Source organism: Pelmatolapia mariae, linkage group LG23 (genome assembly GCF_036321145.2).
Source record: "Pelmatolapia mariae isolate MD_Pm_ZW linkage group LG23, Pm_UMD_F_2, whole genome shotgun sequence".
NCBI classification, from domain to species: domain Eukaryota; kingdom Metazoa; phylum Chordata; class Actinopteri; order Cichliformes; family Cichlidae; genus Pelmatolapia; species Pelmatolapia mariae.
The window spans coordinates 40,872,288-40,889,204 of record NC_086246.1 but is presented as its reverse complement, the minus strand read 5'-3'; the positions used below and the strand labels follow the sequence as shown (position 1 = coordinate 40,889,204).

General features: G+C 48.3%; 1 protein-coding gene across 2 annotated transcripts in view; it reads right to left on the bottom strand.

Annotated features, from left to right (window-relative positions):
- The window catches only part of patj (PATJ crumbs cell polarity complex component), an 86,058-nt gene that overhangs the window by 62,659 nt on the left and 6,482 nt on the right, over nt 1-16,917 (bottom strand). Inside the window, exons 6-17 of one of the 2 annotated variants that reach the window (XM_063467929.1) lie at nt 16,670-16,850; nt 11,591-11,719; nt 11,076-11,336; nt 10,879-10,981; nt 10,519-10,607; nt 9,372-9,501; nt 7,378-7,503; nt 4,980-5,035; nt 4,694-4,885; nt 4,358-4,558; nt 4,141-4,209; nt 3,111-3,308 (exon numbers count right to left, since the gene is read on the bottom strand). In XM_063467929.1, the coding sequence (XP_063323999.1) occupies nt 3,111-3,308; nt 4,141-4,209; nt 4,358-4,558; nt 4,694-4,885; nt 4,980-5,035; nt 7,378-7,503; nt 9,372-9,501; nt 10,519-10,607; nt 10,879-10,981; nt 11,076-11,336; nt 11,591-11,719; nt 16,670-16,850 (1,735 nt within the window). The remainder of the gene's footprint in view (nt 1-3,110; nt 3,309-4,140; nt 4,210-4,357; nt 4,559-4,693; nt 4,886-4,979; nt 5,036-7,377; nt 7,504-9,371; nt 9,502-10,518; nt 10,608-10,878; nt 10,982-11,075; nt 11,337-11,590; nt 11,720-16,669; nt 16,851-16,917) is intronic. The other variant, XM_063467930.1, reaches the window with a different exon arrangement.

Here is a 16,917-nt window from a genome sequence, read left to right as displayed (position 1 = left end):
GTTTGGGTGTTTTTGGATATGTAGGTTGCAGGGCGTCTGCACAAAGTTAGACTTTTGAAGACCTTCGCGATGCCACAGAGAATCAAACTCGGGAGGTTTATTCACCGAAATAAACACGAGCCCAAATATTTTAGGAGCTCTCACTCAACTTTACATTTGTTGATTTAAAGAACATATTTCAGGACCTTTCAGTGCCTCTCGTGTTTTATCATATTTCTGACTTTAAAGAACTTAATCAATACTTGCCCAAAACATTTGGACGCTCCACGTTCTCTTACTTTAACGTGGGCTTCGTTGGAAAACTGACAGAAACCTGAACGCAGCTTTCGGCCACTCGCCCATCAGCGCTTCACGGGCATGTACAGACTCATCTTCTATCAGGCAGAAAAATTCATTTTAATTAGAAAAGATTCCTCTTTGGATTCTTCAAAACAAAATGCCCTTTTGGAAACTTGAGCGTGGCAACCTCAGAAATTAAAGAGAACACAGACGTGGATTTATCTCACGAATCAGAAGAACCACGTCCTGCACAGACTATATGAGGTTATTACCCAAACAAAGATGGGTCTCATCATGTTTAAGAGAACATGATGAGACCCATGTTCTGTCTTATATATTAAGAATAATCACATTAGAAAGCTGTGTGAGCGCTGCAGCTGTGAAAGTGTTTCTGTTCACCGGGCGAAAACACCGGGTCTCAGCTTAGAGGTCTCAGCACTTCACTGCCCTCCAGCTTGCGCTGCAGCGGTTTGTGTGTGAAGGCTCGACGTGAAGTGGGACTGGCGCGAGCCATCACAGCGCTTGTGCCGTGCTCTGGTGGGAGGAGCCTGAGGACTTAATGACAGCAGGAAGGGAGATTTTAAAACCTGTTATTAGAGGAAATTCGAACTCTGTCAGCTTGTTTTAAAGCTCGGGCGTGCCAAGTGCTTCCATACGTGTCTGGCTGCAAACAGGTGAGACTCGCTTTGAGATAAGTGTTTTTCTAAAAGCTGACAATAGAGCAAAGGCAGAGTTTGTCTTCATGTGATGAATACTGTGGCGGCTTTGATTCTTCTTGTATCCTGTGACCACCAGTGCATCTGCGATCCGGCCGTGGCGTAAGGATAAAGAATCGTACCACCCTCACGCCGATGGTTTCAGACCCGAACTGAGCTCCTTCAGTCTTTGGAGAGCACGTTCGTATTTGCGCCACGAAGCTGCTCGCTCTGTTTCAGAAGAAACTATGAGCCAGAATCCAGACAGACAGCAGCTCTCGTCTTATTGCCTGCGGCCATCTTTCACTCAGCTCTGACAGGCGAGAGTCGGTAACAGGAAACAGTTTGGCAGGAACACTGGGCCGACGTGCCCTTGGGCGAGAGATACAGAGAGTGGAGAGGATAGAGAGGGTGAAGATTTGTGAGGAAGTTGATTTGTTTTATTTTGTTAAATATGATGCAGGTCGGATTGACTCTAAGGCAAAAGCTTCGTTCTTACTGCCGATGATTTTAAATCATATTAAAGTCAAACAGGAGAGAAACCGAAGTAACACGATGAGTCTGAGACTTCGTCATCAGGTCCTGAAAGCCCTGGCCGGACTCCATCGTATGGACCTACAAGCTCCGTGACCCTGAGGAGAACCAGAGGCAGCCCAGAGCACAACGAGGACATGTAACAGAGATGTGATCAGGCACGAACAAAAGGACCTCTTAGGCCACCAATTTATTTTTAAACCATCAGACTGTTTTACAGGCATGTCATTACAGTTTGTGCTCTAGAACAAATTCACTGGAGCAATCCTTGGTGATGCACAAAAAACATTTTCCTCCACGACTTCACGCGCTTTCACAATTTTGGGACCACAAAGCATGCTCAGCAGCCTCCTGCTCAGCCTGTAGAGCTGCTGGAATCCAGATTCAGGAAAATTCAGACCAAATTCTAATCTCAGTTTTCCAACAGCGAAGCGGTTCGTTTTACAGCAAAGACAGTGTGGAAGTTTCACTCTGCACAAACGCTGCAGCAGGAACCACGGCAACGAAACGTTGCAAACATCTGCAGGACGAGGGCCAACAAGAGCCAGAAACACGAGCGGATCACACTGTGTAGCTAACACGCACACACGCACGCACGCACGCACGCGCACACGCACGCACACACACACACACACACACACACAGACACACACACACACACACACACCCCTCTCTCCTGGGCAGATCCCGTGTCTGCAGGCTGACATGATGTGGACCAACTGGGAGTTATGCTGGAGCTCGCTCCACCACCTCAGCTGGGTCTGACAGAGGAGGAGGAGGAGGGGGCTGAGGTCTTAGAGGTGAAGCTGCGCCTAAAGATAAAGCACTGAAGCAGGTTTGGAGAAGATAAAGACAGCAGACACACCAGAGTTTCCCAAATTTACTCCAGAGACAGCGATGAATCTAAAACCTCTGAGATGAGCTTCACTTTAAAACATTTCAGCTTCACTCCGTTTACGCCGTCCTGTGAGGAGATGGGAAACACGCGAGGAGATGGGAAACACACGAGTACCAGTGGCACCTTCCTGTAAGAGAGCTGTTTGTCTGGACTCGGAGCTGCCTGAGCTCTGGGGTTTTCCTTCCATCCTAGAATTTTTGGAGTGTCAAGGTATCCTTGTCCCCCTCTGAGGCTCTGAGATTCCGCAGGTGTACCTCACCCGACCTGTCCGACCTCAGTCCAGCATGTGTCCAGATACTTCGGAGGTGTTATCAAAATGGATTCCTTTAAATTGGTCACGTTCCCCTTAAACAACGTTTTCAGTGGGACGTTGACATGGTTCACAGCCACAGAGCAAAATTAAAGATGGAAGCTGGTTCTGGACACCACTTTCAGAAATACTAACGTTACCGCCGGCTTCACACAAACAGCCGCAGTCATTGACCTGCAGTCTACCAGAGTGACGTGAAACTAGAAACGAGCAGAGCGAAACGTGAGGAAATGCTAGCAGCTGGACGGCAGCAAAACCTTCACAATAGAAGGCTTAAAAGAAAGTCGGATGTGCACACACACACCTGTTAGGTGAAACCTTTTCAGACTTTGGGAGGCCAGTCTGACGTGGTCTCCTGGCCCGTACGATCGGCCGTCAGAGCTGCCACTCTTACCTGGTAGTCAAGGATGCTGAAGCCGAGGCCTTTGTCTCGCTCTTTCTGCAGCTCCAACACCTGAATGTCCGAAGACCACAGAGCAAGCTCTCCGTCCTCATCCTCCTCATCTTCCTCCTCTTCTTCTTCCTCATCCTCTTCCTGGGTGTAGTGGGTCCGCTCCTCCCTCAGCACCACCTCTACAGGTGAGACCTGCTCCTGACACAGAAACATTTAAACGGCAGTTAAAGCACGCTCAGCGAGGACGTGTTTCAGGATGTTCACACGTAATAAGTGATAAATGGGCTGGTCCTTAAATACCTCCAACTCTACCTGAGCACTCAAAGTGCTTCGTGCAACACTCTCCGTTCACCAGTTCACATTCACACACATGGATGCGCCCAAGGACACGTTAGACCTGCTCTGCCTCCTCACCCATAAACCTGAGCAGGAAAGGTCGACGAACCTGGCACTGAGGAGGTCTGTCCTAAAGTAAACTTCATATTCTCCGAGCGATCGCTCTGCGTGATCAGCAGTTTAGGAAGCTAACGCTGCTAGCTCAGGTATTAGAGGCCGGGTGCTTGATTGTTTCATTGAACGCTTCCTGTCATGGAGAAGTGTTTTAAGAAATGTTCAGGAATGAACTCAGGATGGAGCTGTCTGAGTTTAATTCATACTCCACAGAGTGACAGCAGGAAGTGAACCTGTCCATATAACAAATACAGTGCACCAGGGTTCGTGATCCTTCTTGTAACCCTCCTCTTCAGGAGGTAGAGAAGGAAGGTTGGCAATTCGATCCCTGGCTTCTTTGCTCTGCATGCCAAACATCCTTGGACAAGATATCAACTCCAAGTTGCTCTCTGATGCATCCATCAGAGTATGAATGGTAGATAGTAAGCACTTAAGCATATAAAAAGTGTGTGTGTGCATGTGTGTGCGTGGACGGTAGAATGAAACATTTTGAGTGCTCAAGCAGAGTAGAAAAGCGCTATAAGAACAACCAGTCCATTTATCATTCGTGTGTGTGCATGTGTGTGGTTGCAGAGGTTACCTGTCTGCCACTGCTATCATCTCTCAGGAGCGTCTGACTGCAGAGCATCGATGACAGCTTCATCTCGATCTGACAGACAGCACACGGCTATTCTCAGAGCTCCAGCAGCATTTCAGACCAAACAATGATGCTTTTCATCTTTACGATCATAACTGCTTATAAAGTAGTTGTTACTACAAATGCCATCCCACGGCACCATAAACAGCCCTGTTCTCACCTCCTCCACACCCCGCTGCGACTGTCTGGCCGGTCCTGCTTTCGGTTCTAGTCGTAGTACTGGTTCTGGTTCAGATTCGGATTCTGGTTCCAGGTCGGCGATCGGGTGTCGGCAGCAGACCAGAGTGAACGGAGGAGGCACCTCTTTGAGGAACGACACCACTTCTCTGCGAGACTTTCCGTACAGCTGAACGTCGTTCACCTACACAAGAACAAAACATGATTATATCTCACAGTCACACAGCTGCAGTCTGTCTGATGTCCAGCAGGGGGCGACTCTGATGGTACGATCTGTGAGACAATGAAGCTGACGATGACTTTCAGCTTGTAATCTGACCTCCAGCAGCTCGTCTTCGGGTCTCAGGACTCCGTGTCTGTCGACGGGGCCTCCGGGCGCCACTGACGAGATGTAGTGATGACCATCAAAGGAGTCCAACTCGACCCCAAGACGCAGAGTGTGGACAGGCAGCAGCTTCGATGACTTCTGCAGCTCTTCATCGTCTTCGATCACGGGATCCAAATTCACCATCTGATAAAACACGCACACACACACACACACTGACTGAGTCCTGGATCTCAGCAACACTGTGAAGCTTTTAATAATTTTGAATGTCTTGTCTCACCAGGACTTGATAATTCGGTCCAAGAGCCTGCTCCCACTTAGCCCTCAGTTCTGCCTCTGTTGTTGCGCGCACACACACACACACACACACACACACACACACACACACACACACACACACACACACACACACCAACAGTTTTCTCATCAGCTTCAAAAAGTGTTAAAGTGCTGCAAACAAATAGTATAGTGTGAGAGTACTGTAGTACTTGGGCAGAAGAACACTGTGATAGTTTCACTGAGATAGTCAGAGCTCAGTGGACCACTGAGAGAGAATCGCTCTGTTTGAACAGACCGTTTAGACTATCAGCTGATGCAGAGGTCGTCCAGCGACGACCTGGGGCAAATGGATGTGGGTGGCTATTGACTCCAGACCACCTTCTGACACAGGAAGTCTTTACCACATCACAGCACAGTAACTCTGATCATTTAAGTCATATGGATGGATGGCTGGATGAATGAGGGATGGATGCAAGAATGGGCAGAAGAAGGGATGAATGGATGGATGGCAGGATGGGTAGATGGCTGGATTAACAGGGGATAGATGGATGGATGTGTTGATGGGCTGATGGATGGATGGCTGGGTGGATGGATGGATGAATAGGCAGATGGATGGGCTGGCGGATGGATGGAAGAATGGGCAGATGAAGGGATGAATGGACAGATGGAGGGATGGCTGGATGAACTGGAAGATAGATGGATGGATGGGTGGATGGATGGACAGATGAGTGAATGGGCGAATGAATGGGCAGGTGACCTGACATGAGCGTGACCCTTGCACTGACCATGTGCGAGCCGGTCATGTGTGTGACTGTTCATGGATACGCTGAGCCGGCTTGTCGTGCAGCTCATTGGAATTCAACGCGTAAATAAAGTGTAAAGTAAGCAGCTGAGCGTCATACAGCGGTGATAGTCGCAGCAGATTACAGAATGCCGGCACCTGATTTCTGGGAGGATGGTGCCGCTGCTGAGCTGCACAAAAACACCTCCATGATCCCACCAATCCGTTCGCATGTCGAAGCGCTCTGAGGCAGCTCTGGCAGCCCTACAACAACAGCCTCTGATTAAATTAGCATTGCTAACCCCGGCCTTCACACAGCAATTAATCTGCAGCGTTTGGCTGAATAAACGGGGCAATACATCGCTGCGAGGCTGTCAGACAGCTCGGACACTTTACATCTGTCGGCCGGGAGCAGCCAAGCGGCGTGCTAAGTGTTAGCGTGGCGTTTTGGCCACTTAGCAAAGCTAATGAGGAATAAAAAGAGAGGAAATAATTCAGTGAGGAGAGTCGTGAGAGGCCTGCATCACACATCTTTAGAGGCTTTCAGAGAGAAGGCTTTTAACTGCCTGATCAGCATCATTAAACACACTTACCTCTTATTTATTCATAATAAATATCAAGTATTAAAGACGTCATCTGTCAGCGATAATGAAGAAAGGAGCTGATCTGAGGTTTTCCGTTACACAGATAACAATTCCAACACAATCCTGTTTTTTACAGCATTTCAGTGACTTTGCCTGAAGCAGAAGTAGACTCTAAACACACCTGTATGCTGTGCTTAGAGTTTAAAGAAACGTGGACTGATGCCTGCATCTGTGTAAGAGAGAAGAAGAAGAACAGCAGTGGGCTTTCTTGTGACACCACAGAGGAGGAGGAACTTGTGGATGACGTACGTGGGCAGCTGACGATGAATGAACCTTTATTTATAAGAGTGTGATCCAAAGAGGAGGACAGCGCTAAGAGAAAAATCAGAGAAATCCAGACTTCCTGTAACTCCTGAAACGAGCCTCTGTTATCAGGTTTAAGATAGCAGGTGTGGTTTGGAGGGAGGAAGTTTTCCCATCGGCTGATACGGGTGTATATTTCTCGAGGTAGGCGCTATATAGCAGGAGATGAAGCTTTGTCCGAGTGTGCACCATCAGAACCTTTTACACGCAGGTCTCAGATTTGAGCAGATAATAAGTCCATGCTGAGGCGCCTCAGTTCAGATCGAACTGAACCACACTGCCATTCCTTTCTGGATCTTCGATCCACCCAAAGCCACGGAACATGCAAACAGACGTGAAGTGTTAATAAAATCAATTTCCACCTGGAGGAAGGTGATGATGACGTAGGTCTGTCAGGCAAAGGTCGTCTAACATTAAGTCTGTTTTTCTGCACTTTCACCTCCATCATTCCTTTCTTCAGCTCTCATTATCAATTTCTTGCACTTTCATCAAGAAACCCCTAGGGTCTTCAAGCCCCTCCTCCCCCCGGTCTTTTTGGGTCTTTAGTCCTGACAGACCGGAGACATTTGTCCCTGAAGACCACATAGATCTGCTGCTTCATGATTGAATGACAAGCACAACCGTGTGTGTGTGTGTGTGTGTGTGTGTGTGTGTGTGTGTGTGTGTCTCACCCCTGTTTAGCTGTGCTGAGTTTAGGTCTGTTGATTCCTGCTTCATCATCGTGGATCCAAACTCAGACAAGTGAGCTTTGACCTCCGATGACCTCCTGAGAGAAACTCGAGAAGGCTCTCTCTCCACTGACACACACACACACACACACACACACACACACACACACACACACACACACACACACACACACACACACACACACACACACACACACACAGAAACAGGAAGTAAGAATTTGTTATTTTAGGACAAAGATGTGACTGATGTATCTAAACATGAGATTTTAGGAGCACTGACGGCACTGAGCTGGTACCAGCGTGACTGAGAGAGGCCTCAATAAGGACTGTGGATCAGGTCTGGGGGTGGGTGTTTATTGACGGCACAGAAGCATCAACCAATCACAGAACTGAAGCTGAGGCCCCAGCAGTGAGTCAGTCCCCATAGATCCCCATGTTTAAACATCACAGCACAAATAAACATGTTTACAGCGTGATACAAAAACTGTTTGATCATTGTGGATAATTTAAGGTTTAAGGTTGTGGCCTCTCTGATAGGTGGATGGAGTAAATGAATAAATCCATCCATCCATTTGCTTCCGCTTATCCTTTTCAGGGTCGCGGGGGGTGCTGGAGCCTATTCCAGCTGTCATAGGGCAAGAGGCGGGGTACACCCTGGACAGATCGCCAGTCTGTCACAGGGCTAACATATAGAGACAGACAACCATTCGCGCTCACATTCACTCGCGCATTCACACCTATGGGCAATTTGGATTAATCAATTAACCCATCTCCACAAGCTGCATGTCTTTGGACGGTGGGAGTAAGCCGGAGTACCCGGAGGGAACCCATGCAAACACGGGGAGAACATGCAAACTCCACACAGAAAGACCCCGGCCTGATGGTGGAATTGAACTCAGGACCTTCTTGCTGTGTAGCAACAGTGCTAACCACCGTGCCACCGTGCTGCCCCTAAATGAATAAATGTGCCGTTTAATAGAATTTTGTATTAATCTGAACGTCTTTCAGAGTTTTGTTGTCTGTAATTTATTCATCGAGTCTCTGTGGGATGCTGACAGTGGTCCTGTAAGTCCATCTATCTAAACACAGAGCAGATCACCCAGGAGCCCTCAGCTCACTCTGACCTTTGACCTCCTGACTGATGAGTATTTATTTAAGCTCACTTTCCCGTCGGACTCTCTTCATAACTCAGCGCAGATAAGAGAGCCATAGAAACAACCAGATTATAACAAGTTAAAACCTGAGCCGATTTCCTCCTCTGTGCTTCCTCGGTAATGAAATGAAAAGACGTCTGGAGGAGATAAGAGCCTCGCACTCCTCTTTTTTAAAAATCACCTGCGTCTCTCCGACCTGGAGGCTGACCAGTGTGGGCCGCCGGCCGACCGCAAGACAAAAAAATGACCTAGAAGCGTGCGAATTAATCTCTGTGGACGGCGTGAAGGACGAATCGCAGCCTCCTGCAGCAGAGTTTGGGGAAATTACACCGAGTTGTAAACAAATTTGTCATCTTAATCTGGGTAAGAGGATAGAGGCATAGGAGGGAGGAAGAAAAGCTGCGATAAGTTTAGCACAGAGTTAACTTCTCCCGCTGGAGCACATTACTGTTTCAGCACCATGCAGTCAGAGCTGTGTCCAGCCCCGCACACATCCCGGTGACGTCAAAAGTCAGTTTATCGTTCTCACAGAAGCGTACTCGGGCTTCATTTTCCGCCTCCTCGTTGTGTGCCGAGTCAGCGTGATCTGCATGCCGGTGTCTAACGGGACGCTGTCGCCGGCTCTGTACACAGTCAAGGTGCTCATTTAAGGACTCTGTGGGTCCTCTGACCTACACCCTCCCACAGAATCAGACAACCACTGTGACGCACACAGACTGAACCAGAGTGCGGTCAAAGTACTGACGCCATCATGTAATCCCACAGGACAGTACTCAGGAAACACAGACTGGCAGACAAAACTGGATTAAAACATTTATCTACCTTTATCCAACGATCTCTCCAGAGCTCTGGCTTTCTTCCTGACCAGAGTGAGAATGACAGTCTGACCCGTCTGCTTCATCACCTCCTGAACCTCCTGGTTGGTCAGACCGTGCAGACTGACGCCGTCCAGCTGTGACAGACAGACAGAGGAGGAGAAACAACAAGATAACATGAGTGCAACCGACCAAACCGAAGCCGATCCAGACCACATTCAAGAATCAGCTGAAATGATGGGGAACCAGGGAAGTGGCAGACGGCTCAAACAATGAAAGATTTTTGATTTTTATTAGCCTGAATGTGCCTCAGTTTTTCTGCAGAAGCCTCCAGAACCACTTTCCTCAGAGGAGCTGTGCATCTTCAACATTTACAACCTTTTATAGCATCACATAACTAATCAATAACCAGCCACCATATGCGGCATGGCAGGAAACTTATCTGGCAAACATTTACTCAAGGTCATGTTTTACTTTGGCTCACGCTTCATCCGTGCAAGAATCCATCCATGCACACCTGCCTCCCTGAAGCCCAAACAAGGAGCTCATTCCTGCTGCTCGTATCCTCAGCTTCATTCTTTCCGTGTGGATGCAGTGCTCACAGCCGTGGATGAGTGCACGAATGTAGACCACCCAGTAAATCAACAGCTTCACCTATACGCCCAGCATTCATCTCCACAACATCACCATCACTGCTGACACCACCAGTCTGTCATTCTCCTCCCCCACCTCCCCTCATTCTTCAACAAGACCCAGTGACCCTTCAGTTTTCTATGTACTTACCAAAAACATTCATGTCCAACGAGAACAGACGCTCGTTGAGTGCTAAATCTAAGCACTCATCTTTTTCAAACTCTTCTTAAAACTAAACCTGCAATCTAAATACTTAAACTCCCCGACCCACAGGAAGTTGGCAGTCACAAACAGAGACCACAAGCTGAGACCGCCAAACCCGATACCTCCCACAAACCCTGTCTTTAAGGATCAAGAACAGAATTGGTGCAAAATCCAACACCTGCCCAACAGGAATAATTGACTGCTGGCAAAGCAAACCAAGCGCTCACTGTGGTCAGAACCCCATCCTCCTGAAGCACCCCCACAGCACAGTAGAACACAAACTGGGTTCACTTATAATAAAACAGTAGCTTTCTTACAGCGATCAGTCGGTCTTGGACTTGGATGTTCCCACTCTGATCCGCTGCGCTGCCGGGAACCACGTGTTTGACAAACACACCGACTGCATCTGAATGAAGTGAGAGACAAACACAGAGAGAGAGAGTTAGTACTATTACCTCACAGCAGGAAAGTCCTGGATTCAAATCCACCACAAATATTCACACACAAACAACTGAAAGAAGATTTCAGAGTAAAAGTTTTGAAAGTTTCAGTTGGTTTAGACTTGGACTGAAGGCTGACGGTCAGAGAGCCTCATGTGACATCACACGGAGCTCTGTCACAGAGCTCCGTGTGATGTGTGACGTCCTTCTGGGACAGCACAGTGGTCTCTCTCTCACCTTGGCTGGTCAGAGGGTTGTAGCCGACGATGGAGATGCCGAGGCTCTGTCCTTCCATCTTGGAGAGAGTAACCTCATGGATCTCGTATCCTTCCAGATTGGGCTGAAACCAAACACACACACACACACAGAGTCAGCTTACATGTTTTGGCTCAGAGTCACCATGTGCTTGTAAGTTCTGATCCGTATGAACTCACCGCCTTGCTGAAACGCCGCTGGGGCGGGTTCTGGGGAGGCAGCTCGGGGGTTTGGGGTGGTAAAGAGGAAACGGGGGCAGAGACAGGAGGTGGTGGGGGAGGAGGTGCTGCTGCTTGTTGACCTTGGGGGTCTCTGGCGATGAGCATGTTCACGCGGCTCCCGCACGCCTGCAGCACCTGGACTACCTGGTCGCTGGTGAGGCCGCTGGTAGGTGTTGCCCCGATTCGAAGGATGTGGTCACCTGTGCGGAGGCGCCCATCCTGATTGGAGAAGAGCACACAGATGAGATCAACACACCCCAGTATTCGGTCCACTCTGGGGTAAAACTGGCCGTAAACATAAGCTTCAGCACTTTGACATTTCTCGCCGTTGGGGTTTAACGCTCATGAGAGCACGCAGTGTGATTACACACAGACCCCCAGAACATGGGGCTGAAGGCCAGCTCTGAGCTTTAACAATCTCAGTGATTCTCTTCACACAGACGTATTTCTTATATTTTAAAGTCTAAACTCACCCTGTCGGCCACACCGCTTCGTATCAGCGTCCTGACCACCACTCCGGACGTCTTCCCGCCCACGATGCCGAAACCAAGACCAGATCCATCATTGACCAGCTCGATCTCCTCCACGTGGTCCCACTGATCCTGGAGCACAGACACGGGGTTACTGAGCGGAGCACAGAAAGTTCAGCGAGATCCTCAGAACCAGAACCAGTCAGCAGACAAAGCTAAAGCATCAATATACATGAGTCCTGCTTTAAACTTTATTTAACTGGAAGCTCTAGTGTATCAAAGCTTCTTTTACAAACAAATCAAAAAGACCAGATCAAATTAATAATCAGTGAAAAAAGAGAATGTTTTTACTGTGTTTACTTTCTACTCAAACTACATTTATAAATAAAGATCATTATTTTAGACTGTGCACATTTTTCTTCTGCCCTCTTTGAACTGCAGGGTTTACTTTGCCATCACAAGACTTTTCCACATTTTTCACTAAAGTAGTCCTGGTTCATAATCTAGAAGTGGTTCCCCGCCCTGCCAGAATAAACACTGGTGTTGACGTGCACAGCAGCAGTTTATCAGTGACAGACTGACTCTGCGGCAATGTGGGTGGATCCCGTCAGGCACAGAGGACCCACATCACACGCTGATGTTAACATTCATGTGTTCTGCCTAAAGAGAGGAGATCCATGTTTCTGTTCAAGTTTAATGTTACAGTAAAAAGAAAACCATGTTCTCATTGCAGCTTGTTGATCAAAGTTAAACCATGAGTGCTGTGCTCCTCCAGCTCGTCCACACCAAACGTCTACGGTTCATCTTTTGCTCGTCGTCCATCAGCTGGTAGTTTTTCAGGAATTTCAGTGACAGCTGAAAATAAAACTGCAGCCCTGAGTTAACAGATGTCTTTCTTCTGAACGGGAGGATTTGAAGCTGCAGTGCAGACAAAGCGATTCGACCCGATCAGCCCTCTCAAAGCTGTAGCTGCATCTTTTAAAAGCAGCTCCGTGAGTTGATCTTCATGTTTCTCAGTCTGCAGCCAAGCCGCCGCCTGGTTATCTGTCCCAAGGTGAAAGGTCATTAGAGTGAAGCAGGTAATTACCAGCTGAGAGCACTTCCTCCTGCCTGATAGCAGCTGCTGATCAATGAGAGGCTGCAGAGGCTGCTGCTAACACGCACGGGCAGCATTTATGAAGTGGCTGCACTCTTATTACAGTTTCCATCTGATAGACGAGGCCTTCCTCAGTATAATGAAACCGACCTCCTCCTCCTCAGCTGGTCCCAGGACGCTGGAGATAAAGCTCGATGTGTTGGACGCTCTGTGTTCAGGAGACGATGTGGTTTTAATGAAGCTCTCCGATGTTCCTCACAGCATTCCTCCACCCTTAGACCTGTTTCTGCACCTTTTAGTTATAATGAGACATCCTGATGCTTTGAGGTATCTCAGTGTTTCAACCCCATCTGATGAGTCGTGACAGTTAGCCGGCATCAGACTGAGCTTCTCAGGTTCCCACTGACAGTCAAACATCTCCATCCTTTCTGGACCCCTGATGCCGCCTCCTCCTGGGCACGGAGCAGGGTGTGGTAGAGTTAGTGTAATCCTGATGCAGAGGACCTGCTGCACACTCTGAGAGGAGCAGAAACACCTTCACTTTTACCTGAGAGCCTGACGATTTCAGGGCCTCTGTGCTCACAGCAAACACTGATCTGATTTAAGCGTCTCTCTCATCTCTGCTGCACTCTGGCTGAAGTTAAGTGATAAATAAAAACTATTAAAAGCCTCCTCCTCACTCTGCTCTCACATGGTTACTGAGCTGAGTACAGGAGGACGTTAAAACGTGTGCGAACTCTGACATTTAAATAAGCCGAGAAGATTTCAGGAAGAAAAACGAGGTGTCGGACCGAGCGGGGCCGGACTGTTAATGTGAGGCGCGGAGCACAGGTTAGCCCGAGCTGTAATCACTCTGCTCCGCTCTATTGTCGGGTCATTATCGCGCAGAATTACACTGTCCCTCTTGTTTGGTACCCTCCTCCTCCTCCTCACGCTTTGCTGGATCCGAGCCATGCTGAGGGCCTCGGATGCCCGCTTTTGTTTTATTCATGTGCTGCTTCTATTGAGGTCACGTTTAATGGAGCTGTGGGCATAAAAACACAGCGCTGCACTGGGTTTTAAGGCCGTTCTCCTGGCCCGGCTAACCATCAGTTAGTGAGCTCTGCTGGGCAGCTTCAGGTGTCTCTGACCTGCCATCACAGGCGATGTGCTGTGCTGGCGTCAAAACTCATTTCTGCTGGAATCCGTCCGCCACCGCCAGGAAATTCGGTACTATAAAGCCTGCCATAAAGAAGGCCATAAATCAGCCAGTCAAGCAGCTTTTACTGCTTCTGTCTATTTAGTGAGTATTATCCCACCATCGATTAGGATGCCGTGACGGCGAACGCACTCAGGAGTTCAGTGTTAATTTATGGCTGTGCTAAAACTGATGAAAAGCAGAAAGCACAGGGATAAAAAATAACAGATTGTGCAGTTAAAGAAACCTGGAAGGGCCTTTAAGACTGGCCGAGCCCAACTTCAGCAGAAGTTACTCACAGGAAGTCGCTAAACTTCTCTGGGAACTCTCTGGGCTTCACCATCAAAAGAGAGAAAAACTGATCTGTGGAGCAGTGAGGCGTTGGCTGCCGACAAAATACAACAATCACCATGACCCTCCGTCACATCCACACACCAGGTTTTACTGGCAGGTGAGACTCACACCTTAAGACCAGACCTGGGTGATCTCGTGGAAAACAACACAACTGCTCTCAGGTGCTAGTTATCCTGGTTTGTTCCCGAATGAATGAATCTGAGCCAGCTCTCACTTCATGTTTCTAATGCACAGCTGCTCCTCCGGCAGCACAATAATCCTTGAACACACTCACTGATCATTATCGAAGCCGCTCCTCTGTCCTCTGTCCGGTCCAGCACGGATGGACAGATGAGGAGTTCTGATTCTGGACAAACGGATGACTCTCTCCATTCCTGCAGCTGAACCTATTCCAGGGAACTTTGTGAGCTCTTCTGGCTCCAGGAGCAGATCAGTGCGTAGCTTTGAGCCTGAGCTAACGTTCAGTCTGCTGTACTGGAGCAGATCAGACAGAGAAATCCTGACAGGCGAGGACACTGCAGCCAGAGGTGCTCTAGTGGACCCTAACTTCTTACAGATGGCAGACTGAGAACAACCTGAAAGGGTCATGTGATGACCCCAGATCACCCAGGTACCTGCAGGTGCTGATCTGAGGCCAATTAGCTGAACATCCTAGAAAATGAATATAAAGTCTGAACAGCAACGCCTCCGCTATAGGAAGCCGGCAGTTTGAACCCTAACCCCTGCCGCCCCCAGTCTTCAGGAGAAGATGCAGCAAGTCGAGGGCACCTGAAGCTCCAGGTAAACATGTGAGCTGCTCCATCACGTGACTGTGACGAAGATCTTTAAAAGACAATAAATAACAAATGAGATGTTTCTGACACTCAGACACAAAGTGCGAGGAGCCGCAAGCTTCACCCATGAAATAAATCCATCTACAAGTGCAACGTCACCTACAGTTTGATCTCTGACCTTTTATCATGGTCCAGAGAGTAAAAGGGCTGGCATTCATAGCTGTGTCATCATCTCATTTTTCTCTGGCCCCTCCCTCCCACCTCACTGCCAATCTTCGCCTCCCGTCATGTCGACATTCATCGATCGCGCCTCCTCTCAGACTTAAACACATATTGTCAGGAGCGAAGCTGCAGGTGGAGCACTAACTCGATTTCCTTTCAGCTTTAAGGTCAGAAAATCCACCGAGTCAAAGTCAGCTCGCCACAGACAGGAAGTGTCACTCCGATCCACAGGCGTGGTCCCAAAGTGACCTCCAGTTATGAGTGACAGCTCGCTGTTTGTGCGCGCCTGTTTGTGTGTGTCTCTTTGTATCTGTGTATGCGTGTTTCATATGGAGCGATAAAATCAAACAAACGCTGACGTCTGGTTTTGTGTCGCCCTGATGTTGGAACATCCTCTGAGTTCGGGTTTTTTAAAGCTGCTGGCATCGTTTTGGAGTAAACTGTTGATTTCACGACTTGTTTTGGAGTTTGCTTCAAACAGCTGACAGTAAAGTTTTACTGTTGTGCGCGGTTCCATCTGTGCTTGTTTTACTGGATCTTATTTAAAGCGCACACCTGGATCAGAAATGCCGTCCCTTCCAGGTTTGTGGTTTCAGCATTCTGTCTGTATTGCTGCTCTGGATCGTTTACCCAGAGAGCTTCATGGAGCAGCTTTCAGACGTCAGGATGCGAGAAACGGCGAGTCTGCAGACTCGCACATGAACAGGAGGTGTTTATATTCCTGCAGACCACGAGGTCGCGCAGTTTGCTGGTGACTTTTCCAGCTTCCATACAACAGCTCAACCTCTGTTCTGGAGTTACACAAACAACAGGAACTCCTCTTTACACTGATGACAACATCAGGCTCCATTAAAACTCTGCGCAAACCTGATATGATAAAAAAATACATCCAAGCTTTGAAAGTCGCAGGTGGTATAATTATAATCCATATATCAATACATTTTTTGTCTCCTTTAGCTCAGTGTGAGAGTCTTTCCTGTCATCATTCACTCTCGTGTTATTTTCTCCTGTTAATTATTAAAAGCTTCCAAACAAGTCTGACCCTGGACGAGTGCAGAAGCGAGACATACGTAGTTTGTGTTTAAATGAGAAACTCCTTTGATGTGCGAGCCCATCCTGCTCCCTGTGAGGGAACGGAAATGCAGACGCCAATCCGTCCAATTGGTGCATCCCTATTTTCTGAAGCATTTAAACATCATGGGAAAATCCTTGAGTTGTCGTCAGGAGTCAGCTATAGTTTATGATAATTCGACTGAAGTCCTTTCTGCAGAGCATTAGATCTGCATGTCCACAAATAAATCAGTGTACGGGAAACAACAATATCTGCATTTGTGATTCGGTCTGTGCTGCTCACAATCAGCCAAAACATGAAAACCACCTCAGTAACATCGTCAGAGCCCCAGACACAGAACGTCAGAAGTCCAGTCTCTTTCTTTGAATAAATGCCACAGTTTTCTTACCGTGTTGATTGGTGTTGTGGGCGGCAACGATGGGTCAGGTGGGCAGCCTCTGGCCACCACCAGCTCCACCGTCTCTCCAGGCTGCTGCAGGAGGGAGAGCGCCTGCTGCTGGCTGATGCCCGGCTCCAGAGGACTGCCGTTTATCACTAGGATCTGGTCCCGCTCCTGCAGACGCCCATCCCTGCAGACACAGCACCACATCCGTTGGAGCGGTGCATACTTACTTTAAAAGGCAAACTTCACTGCCT